The sequence below is a fragment of the Micromys minutus genome (assembly GCF_963924665.1).
Source record: "Micromys minutus genome assembly, chromosome: 19".
NCBI lineage: Eukaryota > Metazoa > Chordata > Mammalia > Rodentia > Muridae > Micromys > Micromys minutus.
Window position 1 is genome coordinate 35012765 of NC_137954.1, and position 18603 is coordinate 35031367.

Consider the following 18603-nt stretch of genomic DNA (forward strand, 5'->3'; position numbering starts at 1 on the left):
AGAGGGAGGAGTTGGCCCAAAGTACCACACTGTATATCAAGGGCCATCTCAGGACTGAGCTGTGACTGAGCTAATGGGGGGCTTCCAGGAGGGGAGTATCTTCTGCTAAGTAACCAAGGAGATAAGGTCAGTGCTCTGAACAGGAACTACTCATTTTGGGGGCACAAGGGCTTAAAAGTTTCAGGTGACTTGGGTTTAAAGGTCCCTGTGCCTTGTACTGGCTAGTCTTGTGTGTCAACTTGACACAAGCTGGAGTTATTACAGAGAAAGGAGCCTCAGTTGAGGAAATGCCTCCATGAGATCCAGCTGTAAGGCATTTTCTCAATTAGTAATCAATGGTGGGTGGGCCCATTGTGGGTGGTGCCATCCCTAGGCTGGTAGTCTTGGGTTCTATAAGACAGCAAGCTGGGCAAGCTAGGAAGTAACATCTCTCCATGGCCTCTGCATCAGCTCCTGCTTCCTGACCTGCTTCAGTTCCAGTCTTGACTTCCTTTAGTGATAAACAGCAATGTGGAAGTATAAGCTGAATAAACCCTTTCCTCCCCAACTTGCTTCTTGGTCATGTTGTTTGGTGCAGGAATAGAAACCCTGACTAAGACAGCACCCACCCCTTTTCCGAGGATCTAGTTGTTTAGGCACCAGAGGCTTCTGGGCCTCCCTGCTCTTAATTTGCAACCCTCACCCCTATTATCCCCTTGCTACCTCTAAGTTTGCTGGTTACCTGCAATCAGGAGGTAGAAGCAGGGGGATCTCTGTGAGTTCCTGGCCACAAGCCTGGTCTACATAGTAAGACTATGTCTCAAAAAAAGAAGAAGAAGAAGGGAGAAGAAGAAGGGAGAGAAGAGGAGAGGAGGAGGAGGAGGAGGAGGAGGAGGAGGAGGAGGAGGAGGAGGAGGAGGAGGAGGAGGAGAGAAGAAGAAGAAGAAGAAGAAGAAGAAGAAGAAGAAGAAGAAGAAGAAGAAGAAGAAGAAGAAGAAGAAGAAGAAGAAGAAGAAGAGAGCTGGGAGTATAACAGAGAGCAGTAAAGAAAGTGTGCGTCCTAGATCGCATGGGTGTGCTGATCAGCATCACAGCTCAGACTGTGATGGGAAACCAGAAGGCAGCCTACTCCAGAGAACAAATGGGAGCCAGGTATGGTTTTTGAGTACCCACCCTGTCTGAACTGCATCTCACCAATAGCTGATACTCTTGCTCTTGGATTTGAGTGGGCAAGTTCCTTCAACTATGGGGAGCCCACAGGTAAGCAGGCAGGGCTGAGGTGTGACAGTCACCCTTCCAGCCAGTGTCTTCTCCTTCACAGGCTTAATCTCTAGCAGGCAGACCTTGGCTCCAACAGCAGAACACAGAGAGATGAAAGTTTGAGAACAGAAGTGAGGCTAATACCTGTGTGCACATACATGAAGTGTTCTTAGAGTGTGTTTTGGATGAGAATTTGGGGAGAAAGCTCAGGAGGTCAACATGTTCAGCATCTGATGAGGCCTGGCTCAGGGCCCAGAGATGACTGAAGGCCCCTGGGAGGGGACCTAAGGCAGGGCCAGAAGCACCAGGGCAGAAAGAAATGACCTCAGAGTTACTAGCACCAAACCACAGGGCCACAGTTTCTTGAAAATAGGATAGGCGTTGTAGGTCGTGCCTGCAAACTAAGTGCTCAGAAGGCAGAGGCAGGTTTGCCAGGAGTTCAAGACCAGCCTGGCTAATAGAATGAGACCCTATGTCAACAAAACAAAACAACACTCCTGTGTCTAATATAATCAATATTTCCCACAACAGCCTTGAGACTTGAATGTCAAGAATGGTCATTACCAGTGAGTTATTCATTAAGGTGCTTAGCTAGCCAGATGTGACAGATGTCCTTGTTCTGTAGAGAAGTTTTGCTCCCTCCCATCCTGTCCATGCTCCTGTGCTCCTGCTTACCTGGGCCCAGCGGGTGCACCCAGCTTCAGGGGTTCAGCTGCACACAAAGGCTTCCAAAGGCAGCTGGCCTTCAAAATGTGTGTCTTCTGCATTGCACTGGGGAACGTGTGATCCCTGCCAGGGTCTAGATCCTACTCCAGGGAGTCTGTTGTAGGAGCAAAGGGTACCTGGCTGAGTAATAGGTTATTTGTTTGTTAGTTTGGGACCTGTACGTGCCTCCGTATGCCATGGCAATGTGTGGCAATGTGTGCATGTACAGATCAGAAGGCAACTTTGGGGAGTTTGTGCTCTCCTACCGTTGTGGGTTCCAGCAGGGCTTGAACTCAGGTCTTCAGGCTGCCCCTCTGCACACTAAGCCACTTTGCCAGCTTTTATTTATTTTTATTTTCTAGGTAGGGCTTTATAGATCCTAGGTTGGCTTCTGAACTTGATAAGTAGCTGAAGACCGCCTTGAACATCTTCTCCTTCCTCTGCCTCCCACCTTTGGGTTCTCTAAAGGGTTGCCTGGGTCTAGCTGTTGACTATTCAAATTGGTACCCCCAGGCAATGACCACAGGGACTGTTGGATGGCCCAGTGTCCCCAAGCTTCTGTGGCTTGTTGGCAGTTTGAGATGGGGAGCCTTCACTGGCCCAGAGGTCATTATGTAGGTAGACGAGCTGACCTCAGACTCAGAAGTCTTCCTTCTGTTTCTGTCTTCTGAGCCACCACAGGTCAACTATTTGATATAAATGTGGGTGGGGTATGTTCTCACTCCACACTGATCTGGAACTTACTATGTAGTCTAGTCTGGCCTCAAAATTTTGGCAACTCTTCTGCCTCAGGCTCCAAAGTGCTGTGATTACAGGCTTGAACCAACAAGCCTGGATCCTGAGTTTTCACTCATAAATAATGTACTTTACGGTCTCTTGGAAAGTCCCTCGAAAGGCAAGAGAATTATAACCAGGAAGTGGGGGCTGGAACACAGCTTAGTGATAGAATGCTTACTTCACATGCAACAGCTCTGGGCTTAGCACACACATATACCAAATGGAGAATGGGGGTGAAGGAAGAGGAGGGGAGAAAAGAAATGGAACTGAGTAGGAGGGGGGATTGGACAGAAGGAAGAAAGGGCCAGATGCTCCAAACTGCACACAGGCAGGGGAATGCTGGAAATGACATTGAGAATGGGACAAGTTTTGGGTGCTGGGTGGCTGAAGAGCATGGGATGACCCATCTTCACCCCATCTGTGCCCTCTTGTAGCCACATTTCCTCTTTTGTGACTTGGGGACACCTCTTCAGATTGGTGGGAAGCCAGAATGTCCTAACCTGTGTGAAAGTGCTCAGGTAGAAAGGGCTCCAGTTTCTTAATTAATGACCACTTTCATTAACTTAGGCCTAGACTCTAAAATTTATTAAAAAAAAATACTTAAAGGACAACAGAAGGAACACCCCTAGAGAAGCTGGACTGAGGAGGGCAGAGTAGTATGTGTGTGTGTGTGTGTGTGTGTGTGTGTGTGTAAAACATGTCAACCTTGGGGTGTCCCAGGACCTTCAACTGCAGCTCAAGGTTGAGTTTCTGGCACAGGACAGTGAAATGCAATGAACTGGTCAACCAGAGGATCTGTCAGAAAAATGAGAAGAGGCTGGATTGGGCGGCTCAGCTGCAAAGCACTGACCTGCTTCTTCAAGGGCCTGGGTTCCACAGGAGTGGGAGGAGAGGGGAAAAAAAGATTTTTTCCCCCTCGTGTAGTAAGCAGTGGTGACAGTGACTCTTTTCCCTTCACCCTCTGGGGCTATGAACTTTCATTTGCTCAAGAACAAACAGAGGTTCATGAAGATGGGCTTTTAAGTTTCTTTCAAGACAGGGTCATGCTCCTGGCTAGATCAGAACGGCCTTGAACTCAGCTCTTCCTGCTCCTGCCCTCCTAGTGCTGGGATTACAGTGTGTCGACACACCTGACCAGTGTTGCACTGGGAACAGCTTTAGTTAGCCGGAACATCTGGTGGTAGATGCTACACCGTTTCCAGATGCCATGGAATGTTCTAAAGGACAATCGTGTGTTCATCTGTTTCTTAGTAGATAGGGTTCTCTAGAGTCACAGAACTTATGGGCTGTCTCTGTATATTAAGGAAATGTATTGTGATGACTTGCAGTCTGTAGTCCCACTAACCCAACAGCTGTGGATGGGTAGTCCAAGGATCTAGCAGTTGCTCCAGTAGAGGCTAGTTGCTGCAGCTGGTCTTCAGTAGAATTAGATTCCAACAGATGTAAGAAAGTGCAAGCAGGTGAGTAAGAGTGAGCCTTCCTTCTTCCAAAGTCCTTAGGTAGGCCTCCAGCAGAAGGTGTGGCCCAGATTAAAGGTGTGTACCACCAGGCCTGTATCTGGGATTGTTTTGTCCCAGGTTGAACTTGAACTCAGAGATCTCCGTGCCTCAATTTCCTGGGATTAAAGGTGTGTGCTACCTTCTCTGGGCCTAAGATTTTCATGGCTACTATGACTCAAGATCTCCATGCCAAGATCCAGGTCAGAAATTTGTGTTTTCCAGCCTCAAGATCTGGGTCACAGGTGAGCCCTCCAATTCTGGAATGTAGTTCATTCCAGATATAGTCAAGTTGACCACAGGAAGAGCCACCGCAGTAGGCTTCCTTTTTTCTTCTCTATCCTTTTTGAGACAGGGTCTGGTAGCCCAGGTTGGCCTAGCACTTGCTAGATAGCCTAGGCTACTTTAGCTTTGCACTTGTGATCATATGACATCTATCTCCTGTGTGCTGTGACCACATGCACGTGTCAGCATTCCTAGATAGCTGATTGGTTCTGGTATGCTTTGGGTGGCAATGACAAAGGGCCCTCACCTTGTATATCTCTCGGTCCCTCCACAAAAATCTCCCAGTTCAGGTGGAAAGTTCCAGTCTGAGAAGCCTTTGGTTTATGAACCTAAACTTCTTACCAGGAGATCCCATCTTTGGGCAGGAATGGAACTGGAAACGGGCATGCTTCACAGATGCTGTCGGGATTGCACATCACAGATGGACTGCCTTGCTGTGAGAGGTGAGGTCTGTGTCTGTATCCACGGGGAGCTTGGAGCTCTGGAGGCTGCCTGAGATTCAAATCCCGGTTCTGCCCTTTACTCATAGGAAGGCTTTGAGCAACGCCTGCGCTTTAGTTTTCCTCTCTTAAAGTGAAAATTGAAAAGAATGTGTGTCTGCAGAGAAGGCTTGGCAGGCAGATCTCTGAGTATGAGGCTATCATGGTCTACAGAGCAAGTTACAGGACAGACAGGGCTACACAGAAAAACCATGTCTCAAAAAAAAAAAAAGACAAAAAAGTGTTTTCTGATTTTTGGTTTTATGCATAAATATGCACACACACACACACACACACACACACACACACACACCTCAAAGGACAGCTGGGAGGAACTTATCTCCTAGCTCATAACTTCCTGATTTCAGAACAGGCTCCTTGAAGAGGGGAGTCTGGACCACTAGTTAAAAGACAAAAAGTTAGGCTGGAGAGATGGCTCAGCAGTTAAGAGACTGCTCTTCCAGAGGTCCTGAGTTCAGTTCCCAGCAACCACATGGTGGCTCACAACCATCTGTAATGGAATCTGATGCTCTCTTCTGGTGTGTCTGAAGACAGCTACAGTGTACTTATATAATAAATAAATCTTAAAAAAAAAAAAGTTTTAAACGAGTCTGGAGTTGTGTTCTTGTCCCAAGTTGGGCCAGCAAAGAACTGCTGTCCTTTCTATGGTTTATCCACTTTCCTGGCCAACTTAGGTCTGCTTTGGCCTCTTGAATTTTCAAAGTTGGTATCAGGCACTGTTCTCGTCATTGTTTAGAAGACAGCGTGAGGGACACGGAGATCTGCGTCTCTGTTTCTGATGGCTTGCCCTTCCAGTCCCCCAGCTCTTCCTTTCTCCTCTCCTCCTCACTGTGGCTCTGGCTGACCTTGCACTTGTGGTGCCCCTCCTTTTTCTGTCTCCAGCGCCCCTCCTTTTTCTGTCTCCACCTTGTTAGGATTATAGGTGGCATGCCACCACACTTACTAGGCCCCATTCTTGGCCCAGCAACTCTTTCCCACTTGCTCTGACTGTATAGTCCCCTGTAGGGTTGTAGGATTTCACTCTTCTTTTAATCTTATTTCTTGAGTGTTTAAACAGTGCCTGTGTGAGCAGAGGGTGCTCTGCAGGTAGTTGCCCTCTCCTTCCACCAGGGATTAGATTTACCTTGTCAGGTTTGGTGGCAAGAGCCTTATCTGCTGAGCCATCTCCAAGGCCACATATTTTCCTTCTTATGTTTTTCTCTTTTCTTACAGTGTTCCGTAGCTCCCTGGGTAGGGGGTTTAGTGAGACATCAAGCCCGACCAATTCCCTTTTATTCAGAGCACTTGAGTGACTGAGTTTTTCTTTCCCAGTGTTTTTGAGACAATCCCATCCTACAGCTCAAGATGTTTCTGGAATTCTGCAATTCACTTGGCAGCTCATAGAAACATAGAGCTGGCATAGACACGCTGGCAATCCTCTCACCTCAGTCTCTTCAGTACTAGAATTATAGGCATGAGCTACGGTGCTACACCAGAATCTTCAGTCGAAATGACCATTTCTTCTTTTTTTTTATTTCTGGGATGTGTTCCCAGGTGTATAAGTGCACATGTGTGCAGACCAGGGGTTGATATCAGGTGTCTTTCTCAATCACCTTAGGAGGCAGGATCTCCTGCTGGTCTAGCTAGTCAATTTGCTCCAGGGAGCTCCTGTCTCTGTCTCTCTAGTGCTGGGACCTTAGGCAGGCAGCCACTCCTACCCATGATTTAGTTACAAGGTGCTGGAAATCTAACTCTGGTTTGTACTGCAAGCACTATCCACTGGGCCTCCCTGGTCCACGAGAAAGACAATTTCTTGATGAGACTTAGCTGGAGTAAGAGGCAAAAGGTTACAGTGGGGGACACAGCCAGACCTATGCTCTTTCCGCCCAGTGGACTATGTCTACAGAGGGGCTATCAGTGCCAGGAATCCCCTCTTATTTCAGTTGGGAATCAGGCGGCAAAGGGCAGAGAGCTGCTTGGAATCTTTGTCCATCCAGCCTGGAAATGAGTTCTTCAGTCCCCTGCTGGTCCAGAATGGAGACACAAGACAGAGGCAGAGGCCTGGCCAGCAGAGTGCTGAGAACTCCTGAGCTTTCCAAGGAACTAAAAGCATTAAGTAACCTAAACTAAACCAAGACTAGTGCCCCACCTCTACGGTGTGTTTCGTTTTTTTCTCTGTGTGTGAATGTGTACGCCTGGAGGCTGAGCCAGGAGTTGACATTGGGTGTCTTCTCTGATAACTCTCCACTTTATGAGGTTGGGTCTTTCACTGAGTTTGGAACTCACTGATTAGGTCAGGCTGGCTAGCCAGTGAACCCAAAGGATCTGCCTGTCTCTGTCGGATACTGCCGGCCCAGCTTCTGTGGGGGTTGTGGGAATCTGTATTTAGATTCTCCATGGTTGCACAGCAGGTGTGTTACTCGGTGAAATATCTCCATAGCCCCTCTTTCTTTTAGCATTATTTGAGACAGGGTCTCACTATTTCACTCTGCAGCTGGTGGGCCTGGAACTTACTATGTAGGTTTGTAGAACACATTTATTTCTGTCATGGTTGTCCCCATAGCCAAATTTAGTCTTTTTTTTTTTAAACTTATTTTTATGTGTATGGGTGTTTTGCCTGCATGTATATCTATGTACCACATGCATGCCTTGTGCCCATAAAAGCTAGAAGCCAGAAGAGGGTGTCAGACCTCCTAGGATGGTTGTCAGCTGCCACGTAGGTGCCAGGAATCAAACCCTTGTCCTTTGAAAGAGCAGTCATGGCTGCTGGAACTCTCTCTTGGCTGTCCTAGAACTCTCTCTATAGGTCAAGCTGGTCTGGAGCCCAGAGATCTGACTGTCTCTGCCTCCTCAGTGCTGAAATGAAAGGTGTGCACCACTAAGTCCAGTGTCCTAACAGCTGATCACCTCGCCAGTCCTCACTCAGCCTTGTTGAACATAATGTGATTTCTGAAAAACATTCTAAAACATCCTTATCACCCTGAAAAAAAATATTCTTTTAGGCAGTGTTTCCCTATGTGTTTCTGGATGGCCTGCTTCAAACTCACAGGGATCCTTCTGCCTTGAATGCTGAGATTAAAGGTGTGTTAATACCACACCAGACTCAACCGGAAAAATTTAAACGAGGAGGTTGACTTTTAATACTTTGGGGATCTAAAAGATATATGTTGGCCAAAGATTTTATGCCTCAGAGTAGTATAGTTCTGTGAGCAGTCAGCAGGGTTGGGACAGCTATGATGTTATCTCTCTAGGAAACAGGCCATATTCTTCTCTGTCTTCCATAGTACGGGTTATGAGAGTTTTCCAGAAGCCATGTGCGCGGGAAGCAACTGTGGGTAACCTTCCATACCACCTTAACAGAGAGGCTTAACGGTGAGGCTGGGTCTGGTTTTGAGATTTTCCTACAGAGACAAAGACGTTTACCTGACTGCTTTCCCTCCAGCACATGGCTTGAAGAGACTGGTCTGCTGGGAATTCCTCAGAGGACCTTGCTGTGTGGGAAAGTGTGGGAACATCTTGTCTCCAAGACTCTAACTCTTTTGTGTGATCTCAATAGCCCCCTTCTTGGGGCTCCGGTTGTGTTCCCAAGTTGGGTGGTGTAGCCAGCAGAAAGGCAGAAGTGTGGAGAGTCTCTGCTGAATTTAGGGTCCTGCAGGAAGAACCTACCTTCTCGTCAGATGCAGCCCCTCACAGGCCTTCGAAGGTAGTTACCCAGGTGTGTGCCAGCTCATGAGTGCTTGCAACCAGCATCTTCCTGTGCCATCTTGAGGTGAAGCTGGGCCCACCCACTCACCAATGAAACCAGAGCTTAAGCAAAAAAACACCCACAAGCTCAGATATGCAAATAGGTGCACCAGGCACTAGGATGCAGGGAAGGTGGCCAGGAAAAGGCACAGGCAGGCATAAAATTTCTGGAGTCTCTGCAGGGGGCACATGCATAGGAAATATGGCAGAACAGTACTCTTATACCTAGGGGTTATGGCTACTGCCTCTGTATGCTCACCTCCTCCAGCTTCCTTACCTCACTCGGTTCCTGCCAGCACCGGGGCTCTGCAGGCTTTGGCACTGGTTTTGAGAGCAGGCCTCAAATGTCAAGAGACATTCCCCACCCTCTCTCTGTGCTGCTTAGAAGCCTCCCAGGGTGGCCAGACCTGTGTGAGTACCAGGAGTCAGTCCTCTACCCCAGCTCCCCAGGGAGGACAGCAAGGGCAGGCAGGCCCAGGCCTGCTGGAGAGAGCAGCCATGGGGGGGGGGGTGTTCTTACACAATCCTGCCACTGGCAAGGCGGGAGGGTTGAAAGGCAGCTGGCAGCTCCCCAGGCCCTGCCGCCAGAGCAAGGAAACCACAGCCCGAAACTCCAGGGGTTCTGAATTCTAAGGGGCGGGAAGGCAGAAGTTTTTGAGGCCTGCTCCACTGTGGCTACCTCCCAGACTCCGTCATTCCTCAGAAGCCAAAGGCACTGCCAACCATGCTGGGCACTGAATCACAGGCTTTCAGAAACTCTGAAGACATCGTCCTCGTTTGCCACCGAACATGAGAAAAATCTGCTGAAGACGGTGTTCCCTTTGCCAGAGTCCTGCAAATATCCTTCCATCCACACACTTACGTGTAGATGGCAGCTGGAAGGCAGCAGCCTGAGAGCATGTTTCCCTGAATGCGTTGGGCACCATCATCAGCTCCTTTTGAATACCTAGTTATTCAGTTCACTGTTATGTCATGTCTGGTTCTTAGAAGTGAGAAAGTGGATCAGTTCATTTTTACACAAACAGGAGACGGCATGGCTGGGGCCGAATGCAGACAGCTTTAATACATGTATGGACTATATACAATATTAATATAATTATGATATATAATCATATGTATTATATACATACATGCACACATATACGTATATATATGTATCATCACTGCCCAGCTTTTAAATATATATATATTTTAATATTATTTATTTAATATATATAAGCACACTGTAGCTGTCTTCAGACACACCAGAAGAAGGCATCAGATCTCATTACAGATGGTTGTGAGCCACCATGTGGTTGCTGGGAATTGAACTCAGGACCTCTGGAAGAGCAATCAGTGCTCTTGACCACTGAGCCATCTCACTAGCCCTCAAATATTTTTTAATTAAAAAAAAATTACTTGTTTATGGCTAGGCATGGTGGCACACTCCTTTAATTCCAGTAGGAGGCTGAGGCAGGAGGGTCTCTGAATTCAAGGCTAGCCTGGTCTACACAGCTAGGGCTACACAGAGAAACCTTGTCTTGAAATATTAAACCAAGCAAACAAAAGTTACACGTATCTGTTTATGTGGGCAGGAGGGCACACATGGAGGTCAGCAGACATCTTGTGGGAATGGCTCTCTCCTACCTTGTGGACCACAGAGACTAAGGTCAGGTCCTCAGACCTGGCAGCACCTTAATCCTGGGCAGCATTTCAGCAGCCCCCAAATAAATACTTCATGTCATGTTTTAGGTATCAGGCAGAGTTGTGAGATGATCAATAAGGAATATATATGTTGGAAATTACTCAGGAGCCATCCTAGGCTGCAGGCTAAGCGCCTATAGGGCCAGGTCTGTTAAAGAAACAAGTCAGGCCTGTTGGGGAATGTATAAAGCAACAAGAGGTGTGCCCAGGAAAATTCCCTAAACAGAACTCACCCTGAGGCCATCTGGACCACCTACACTGAACACAGCTTTAAGGGAGGCCAGAACACCCTAAATCTGTTTGAACTGACCTAGAGGAAGAAATGTGGCCTGTTAGGGCTCACTAGCTTGTTTTGAGAGATTTGGGGAACATCATGGAAGTGCTTCACTTCCTGTCTCTGGAGGAGCCAAAAGCCTAAGCTACATGGCTGAGTGGAAGTTCAGACAGTAAGACCAGCCCTCTCAGAACAAGCTGTTATGGAAAGAAAGAGACTCTTCATAGCCCCAGTAAACTGTAGCAGTTCCTGGCTGTCAGACTCCTGTGGCTAGCTAGACAGAAGGCCCAGAGGTGACTTCTGTTCCTGGTCTTGTCAACTATACTAAGACAGCCAGTGCTCTGACTATGGTTTATTGGTAACTCTAAGTCCCTTTCTAAAACCTTTTTTCCCCTTTGCATGAACCAATCACTATCATGAATACAGCAGGAGGTCGGTAAGCTTAGCTTTAATTTAGGCAGTGCTTTTATAACCAGATGCTTGAGCCTCCCTTTAGTAGGGTCAGGGACGCGCACACAAGACAAGATAAAGTAGTTCTTCTAGGAAAATTCATACTTATCCACCTTGTCTCCCTCAGCTCTCTCAATCCATAACCTGGTCTCCTCTTTAACTGTGAACTCAGAAACCACAACTACTAAGATGTAGTGGAATAGGACAAGCTCTTTGTGCATCTGGGTTTTGTAGATGGAACAATCCTCTAGAGAATAACGGTAACTTAATGGATAAGCCCCAGGTAGAAAGCATCTTCCTTTCTATTTCCCTATCTTCTACAAAAAAAGGGTCTTGGCAACTGCAGCTCAAAGGCCCTTCCCTGTTTAACGAGCGGCTGGCTCCATCTCCTCACCACAGTAAAGGCCGCTGGCGGGGGTGGGGCAGGGTTTGGACTCAGGGACAGTTTGTGCAACCTAGGGCGCTGGGGCGAGATAACCATCTCCAGCCCCAGCCATTAGTGTGCTAGGAGAGTGAGACCCCGCGAGATACACCCCTCCGTTGCGAGGGGCTGCCGGGACAGGGGCAACCACTGGACAACGAGAGTGGGCGCAGGCCAAAGGGCGCGGCGAGGCGAGGCATTCTCCTTAAAGGAAAAGACGCTCGAGGAGGCCCAAAAGGCTGGCGGCGGGACTGGCACGTGCGCGCGGGGATGCGGGCCGGCCACGTGCGGCTCGCGGGCAGATCCCGGGTCTAACTACAGCAGTTTCCCGACACTGCACGTTCTTCCTCTCTCCTCGGGCTCAGTAAAAGGGCCTCCTGGTGGAGATGGGCCCAAGCGCTCGAGGCAAGCGATAAAGGCAGTTAAGTCTTCTCGCCTCGACCTCAAAGCTCTACGGAACTTGCCATCCCCACCCGTCCTGCCCGATTCAATACTCCGGGTTTTCCCCACTCCCGACTCCGCGGCCCGTAGGAGACAGACAGCAGGAATGACCAATGGCAAGGCGCAAAGCGTCAACTTTGTGTTCGCCCGCCACTCTCAGCCAGTGTGTGCCGGCTTTTCCCAAGTCCCGCCTTCCGTGTCGGGCGCCCCCTTCTGGTAAGACACGTTCGGACGCTATCTGCCGCCATTTTGAGTGTGGCGAAGGTTGTTTCTCAGAATCCGTTTATGGCCATTCTGGTCTTTTTTTCACAGGACAAATTTTTTAGTTCGACAGCGAAGTGAGACAGCGCTAAAAAAGGAGTGATTTAGTGTTTTGAAGTTGTTCCTGTGAGCTGGGTCGCCACGTCACGCCACGCTTGCCGAGTTCAACGCCATCTTGAGTGTGGCGTCTTCATGGTTTTTCTTTTCTTAAAGCTCCGCGTGGTTCCTTAAATGGCTCAAGTTTGAAGGAAGCCCTTCAATGACTAGTCCTAATGGCCGAGGAGACAAGCTTCCCCCAGTTGCACAGTGTTCATGTGCCTATTAGAGCCTCTAAAATGTTAAGGGAAATGGGTAAACTCGATGGCCGGGCGGGGCTCTGGAAGACGTTTAGAGGCCGTCGCGACCGCAGTGGCCTCTTCTAGCAGACGCTCACCAGCCCTGAGGCGCGACACCGCTTGGTGGCGTGAGGCTCAAAGACTGTCCCGCTGAGGACACCGGGCATCAAATCCCTCTTCGAATGCGTCCCTCAAGTGTTCAGGGCGCGAGGCCCACTCGTCAGCTGACCCTGGACGGCGGGACAGTGGTGGGCGGCGGGGATCACTAGTGTAATCTGCGGGAAAGGAGGACGGGGCGGAAGGTGCGAGCCACCAGTGCTTGTGGACTCATATCCACTTGAACTGGGACAAGCCTTAAGTCTTCGGTGCGGGCCGGTCTCGGGCGCGGGAACCACGCGGGGCACCGCCCGGGGCAAGCGCCGCCCAGCACTCGCCTTCCCCTCCCCCTCGCGGGCAGCCCTCCTGCTCCCCTCTTCCCTCCCCCTCCTTCCGAGCAGTCGCGAGGGAGGGGGAGGACGGGGGCTGGGCGGGCAGCTTTGCCGCGCTTTGGTTTTCTGCGTCAGAAGCCTTAGCAAAACAGCTGCGGGAGCGCGCACGCGCGCGAGCCCCCTCCTCGGCGTTGCGAGACCCAACAAATTCAAGACTCTGAATGACAGTGCGGCGGGGGACTGCGCAGCGCGCGCCAAGCCGAGGCACTGCCGCTTTAAGCTCACTTGCCCATTGTTCGGAATTGAGCCAATGAGAAAACGCCCGCTCCCTGTACTCAACCAATAGCGTTGGGAGTAGGGTGGTTGAGCACCGCCCACTAATCTATATTAAAGCTTCTGGCACCGCGTGAGTCCCCCACTGGCTGCTCCGAAAGCCATCTTTGCATTGTTCCCGGGTCGTGCTCCGCGCTCGCTGCAGCCACCTTCGCCGCCCACCACCTCCTCCGACGCGGACTCCGGCAGCTTTCTCGCCAGAGTCCTCGAACTCGACTAATTCCTTACTCGCAGCATCGGACCACCGGCGTGCCCCACCATGTCAGACGCGGCAGTGGACACCAGCTCCGAGATCACCACCAAGGTGAGGCTGGGGGCCGCCCGCCCCCTCGGGGTCTGCGCGCCGTCGCCCGGGCTCTGTTGGGCGCGTGGCCGCCGAATTCGGGAAAGCATCACTCGAACGCTCCTGGAGAGGACCTCGCCACCCTCCAGCAGCGCGATGGCCCCGGGCACCACTCTTTGTGTGCGGGGGAGGGGGCGCGAAGCGACGCGGGCATTCGTGTCGCCGTCGGGAGCTGGCCTGTGTGGCCTGGGGTCGACGCGGAACTCGGGGACGAAAACAGGGAGGGCAGAACCGCAAATTCTCGAAACTTGTTTGTGAATCGTTTGAGTGCTATTGAGGCCGGGGTCGCGGGGACGCGGCGCACGGAAATAACTTTGAAACTCCGGCGCGTCGGAAGTGTGGGGGGCGCGTGTGCGGCGCCGGCGGGCTGCGGGCAGCCGAGCCGCTCTTTGTTAGGCGCCTGGGTTCGCGCCCTGTAGCGGGCCGGCAGCGGGTTATCCGGAATGACGCGAATGGGACGGCGAGCTGCGCTGTGGTAATTTTTTTGGTCCAGACACTAAGGGTCTCGCCCTCAGCCACGGGTGAGCATGGGTGTTCGTGGGCTACCCGTGTGGAGGCTGCGAACAGTGGCGGCGGCGGACGGTCATTGCTGACGGTGTTTGGGCCCGGGCGGCGAGCCCACGCGATAGAGGGGGAGGAAATAGAAAGTGAAGCGGCCTCAGGCCGTAGCGGCTGGGCGCCCCCCGCGGCTATCCTGCGGTGGGGACGCGGCGGCCGAATAGCGCGAGCAGACTCGCTCTTGGCTAGTCATAAGGCCGCGGCTCGCTGTCCGGCCCGCCCAGTGAAGTGTTCTCAACCTTCACGAGACGAACCTTGTTCGGTCCGGTTCCCTGCTTTAAAACATCTCGGTGTTCGCGCCCCACTCAGTCTGCAATGGAAACTCGGCGCGTGTCGCCTCGTTTCTTTAAACTCCGGTGGCCGGGCATCGGCGGGGGCGAGTCGTGTAGAGCGGACCCAGAGCGCATTTTGGAGCTGTGCCCCTGCAGACCCTACTTTCCACTCGGTGTAGTGTTCCCCCCCCGTCCTCGGCGGGAGTCTCTTAAATGGATTCCCGCGAGGTTCTACGCTTCTGTGGAGTGCGCCCCCGACGGTCTCCAGGCTCGGACTGAGAAGCTCCGAATCCCCGGTGGCCTACCGCGGGACGTTGCGCGCCAAAATTGCAGCCGGAAGCCGCGTGTTGACCCCCCCTCCCAGTCACAATCCCACGGGGCATCCCGTAGCGGGCTTTCTCCAGCGGGTAACTCAGCTCACCTAGATGAAGGCAGTACCTTAGGTCTCCAGGGCACGGGGCGCACTTGGCGCCCCAGGCCACGTGCTCTTTGCGCGCGGTGCATGCCGAGGCTCGCGCGCTTCAGTTCGCTGGGTGAGTTGTGCGCCTGCGCACCGCCGCCACCCCGCCCCCACTCTCCCGGGCTTCGGCCGCCAGGGGGCGGAAGCGGGTGCAGTGGGGTCCGAGGCTGGCCTACGGTGGGCGCGAACCTGCCAACGCCGGCAGGTAACCCAGGAGTGGATCCGCAGGATTAGCTGCGCTATGTCTCTGGCCTAGATGGCCTCTAGGCGGTTTGACCCTTCTGCCAAGGGAGTGGAAAGTTACCTAGCTCATTACTTGCTTTGGGCTATGGAGGCCCGGAGGTCCCTAGTACCAAACATGGTTGTTGTGACTTGACGGGGGGGGGGGGTGCGAATTCAGGCGCTTCCCGACTCCTGTCCGAATTCTCCCATCCATTCCTGACCAACGACTGGCTCCTCCCTCCCTTCACTACCTTATTTATTTATGGCACACAGCCACCGCCTTCCAAGAAGGGTTTCTGAGGGGTGGAGCTCCCTCTAGCTGGAAAGAGGCAGCAAAGGGCGTGCAGGTAAGGGCGACAGTTCCCGAGCTTGTCTGCCTGGCCTGGCGAGTTTGTGGCTCGTGCCATATGGTAGCTTAGCGGAGAGCTTGAGTCAACACTTAAGTTTGCCTTATTTTCTGTGTCCAGAAGATGGGATTTGAACTATGGGCCCTAAGTTATCTTACTGTGGCCCATCCTTCTGATATTCTCCTAGGGTGACCAAGTAGCCAGTGACTCAACATTAGTCCTGTGAATCAGCTTTCTAATTTTTAGCACTTTGACTGATGGGTACCCTTCATGGTTCTAAAGACTAATGGGTTTCCTCTTCTGAAGGACTTGAAGGAGAAGAAGGAAGTTGTGGAGGAGGCAGAAAATGGAAGAGATGCACCTGCCAACGGGAATGCCGTAAGTGTCCACATAGCTGGGGCCTCTGTTCCCAGTTTTTAATCTTAGTTCAGGCTGGTTAAGGATGTTGGACCAGGCAAGGAACTGGTCTGTTTTTTGTTTTATTTGGGGGGGGGTAGTTGTATGGTGTGGGTGTTTCTTGGGGTGTGCGCTAGACATACAGGCCTGCTTCAGAGCTGGCTAATGGCAGGTATGTTTTTTGTTAAAGCAAAATGAGGAAAATGGGGAGCAAGAGGCTGACAATGAGGTAGACGAAGAAGAGGAAGAAGGTGGGGAGGAAGAGGAGGAGGAGGAAGAAGGTGACGGTGAGTAGTCCTTGTTTTCTCAGGTTCCTTCCCTGGCTTTTTACTGCCAGAGTGGGAGAGGCTGGGTTTTAAGAGTTGTTGATTTTGTCTGACCTGTCTTACTCTGGCTGGGAGACAACAGTTCTGGACCAAATGGTAACAGTCAAATTGGAGGACAGAGGTTTATGTGGTTCTTGATTCTTTCCAGGTGAGGAAGAGGATGGAGATGAAGATGAGGAAGCTGAGGCTCCTACGGGCAAGAGGGTAGCTGAGGATGATGAGGTAGGTTTGAGGTGAAGTACCTTTTAGCTTTTCCTGAGGTACAAAAGCTTTTGGGATTTCTGGCAAATGGTGAAAGGTTCTTAGTGGAATGTTCCAGCCAAGGCTGGGTTGGAAGGGTCCTGGAATTCTGGGCCTAGGCCTGCCGAGCTGACCTGTAGTGACAGGAATCTTGTTCCCTGCAGGATGATGATGTTGACACCAAGAAGCAGAAGACTGATGAGGATGACTAGACAGCAAGAGGAAAAGCTAACCTTATGCACCGTGACCTATTCACCCTCCACTTCCCGTCTCAGAATTCAAACGTGGTCACCTTCGAGTAGAGAAGCAGGCCCCGCCCGCCCATCGCGGGCGGTGCAACCCACAAATGACATGCGCTCTCCACCACCCCACCAAAACCACAACATGAATTGGCAACATGGGAGGAAAAAACCAGAACTTCCCAGGCCCTGCTTTTTTTCTTAAAAATACTTTAAAAGGAAAATTTGTTTGTATTTTTTATTTACATTTTATATTTTTGTACATATTGTTAGGGGTCAGCCATTTTTAATGATAACGGGTGACCGAACCAGCCTTCAGAGCGTTTTATGTCCTACTTCAGACTTTACTTGTGGTGTGACCATGTTCATTATAATCTCAAAGGAGAAAAAAAACCTTGTAAAAAAAACAAAAACAACAACAAAAAAACAATCTTATTCCGAGCATTCCAGTAACTTTTTTTTTTGTGTATGTACCTAGCTGTACTATAAGTAGTTGGTTTGTATGAGATGGTTAAAAAGGCCAAAGATAAAAAGTTTTTTCCTTTTTTTTTCTTTTTTTTTCTTTTTTTGTCTATGAAGTTGCTGTTTATTTTTTTGGCCTGTTTGATGTATGTGTGAAACAATGTCCAACAATAAACCGGAATTTTATTTTGCTGAGTTGTTCTAACAATGGTGTCTCAGCCTGGTTTTTGTGTGTGCCTAGTTTGTTTGAGACAGGGTCCCCTTCATCCCCAGAACCTGAGTTGGTTGTGTACCACCTTACCTGTTTTTGGGGGGAAGAGGATGTTGGAAAAGGTTCTTTACTGTTTTGACACTGACATCTTCCTGGGACTTAGGCTGGTGCCAGGTGGTGTAAGGTGGGGAGGTGCTGTACAGAGCCCTTGTTAGTGTCATAGGCCAACTAATCTTGTGCCAAGTTGTGAATCTTGTAGCCACTGTCCATGTAATTTGTATGTTTAGTGGCTCCTAGCGTTCGCTTGCCAGCCAAGCCTCTAGGTCCTAAAGGTTCTATAGTATATCTAAGAACACAGCCTGGGTAAGCTCTGGCTTCACAGTGACCAGCCAGTTCAGGTTGGTTGAAGTCTGAGGCTAGGCAGTTTGTCTTAGGCTGGCTAAGAGCATCCTGTAGGGGGTGCTGTGCCAGCTTGGGTTGGAGTCCCAGGGATTGTTGCCCAGGATGTGAATCAGTTTAGCTGAGATTTATGTGGAGAGTTTTCCTAGTTTGCTGTGGAGGAAAAGGGTGACCTTGCCCCAGGTAGTGGTGGATAGACTGAGGGGAATGGAGAGTTAAGTTTTCAGTTTACATATGAGCAGTTAGTCTGGGCTGAGTTCCCAGAACCACAACATATACCTAGGAGGAGAAAATTGGGAACCTTTAAAATTTTTAGTATGGCAGTGGTGGTGTCAAACTGGGAGGTCGAGGTAGGATGAGTTGAGGCTATCCTGGTCTACAGTGACATTCAGCACAGCTCAAGCTATAAAAAAAAAAAAAAAAAAAAAACCTCACATCCTGGGCCTTAGTAAAGATGGAAAAGGGAAACCTTCAGAAGGAGAATGGAGAAATGTGGAGGGAGAGGAATGAACATACAACATACCAAGGCCTACCCTTGTTTTCTACCTGTAATCCTGGTTCTTACTACCACATCTTCCTTTGAGCTGTGGTTGTAGCTTAGTCCTGCTTCTTGGTCGGGCTGCTGCTTTTGGAATGAATCTCCTGGGTCAAAGCCTGAGGCTTCGGTAGAACTGTCCAATCATGCTGGCTTCTCCAGAAAAGCCTGAACTGACCATCTTATCCCTGGACAGTTGGTCAGCCTTGGGGTGTTAAGGGAATGGGGAAGTGCTTAAAGCG

At 50.4% G+C, this 18603-nt stretch overlaps 1 protein-coding gene across 2 annotated transcripts; it reads left to right on the plus strand.

Annotated features, from left to right (window-relative positions):
- Positions 1–13445: 13445 nt before the first annotated feature.
- PTMA (prothymosin alpha) lies at positions 13446–17413 on the plus strand (the record flags this gene model as incomplete). Of its 2 annotated transcripts, XM_080933044.1 has the most annotated exons (5): positions 13446–13655; positions 15860–15931; positions 16140–16236; positions 16424–16497; positions 16680–17413. In XM_080933044.1, exons 1-5 carry the CDS (start codon positions 13611–13613, stop codon positions 16725–16727), a joined length of 336 nt encoding a protein of 111 aa, XP_080789170.1. In that variant the 5' UTR covers positions 13446–13610. The 2 variants fall into 2 exon arrangements, with proteins under 2 accessions (XP_080789170.1, XP_080789171.1); XM_080933045.1 differs by lacking the exon at positions 16680–17413 and having other exon boundaries at positions 16140–16240; positions 16429–16483.
- Between the last annotated feature and the right edge of the window lie 1190 nt (positions 17414–18603).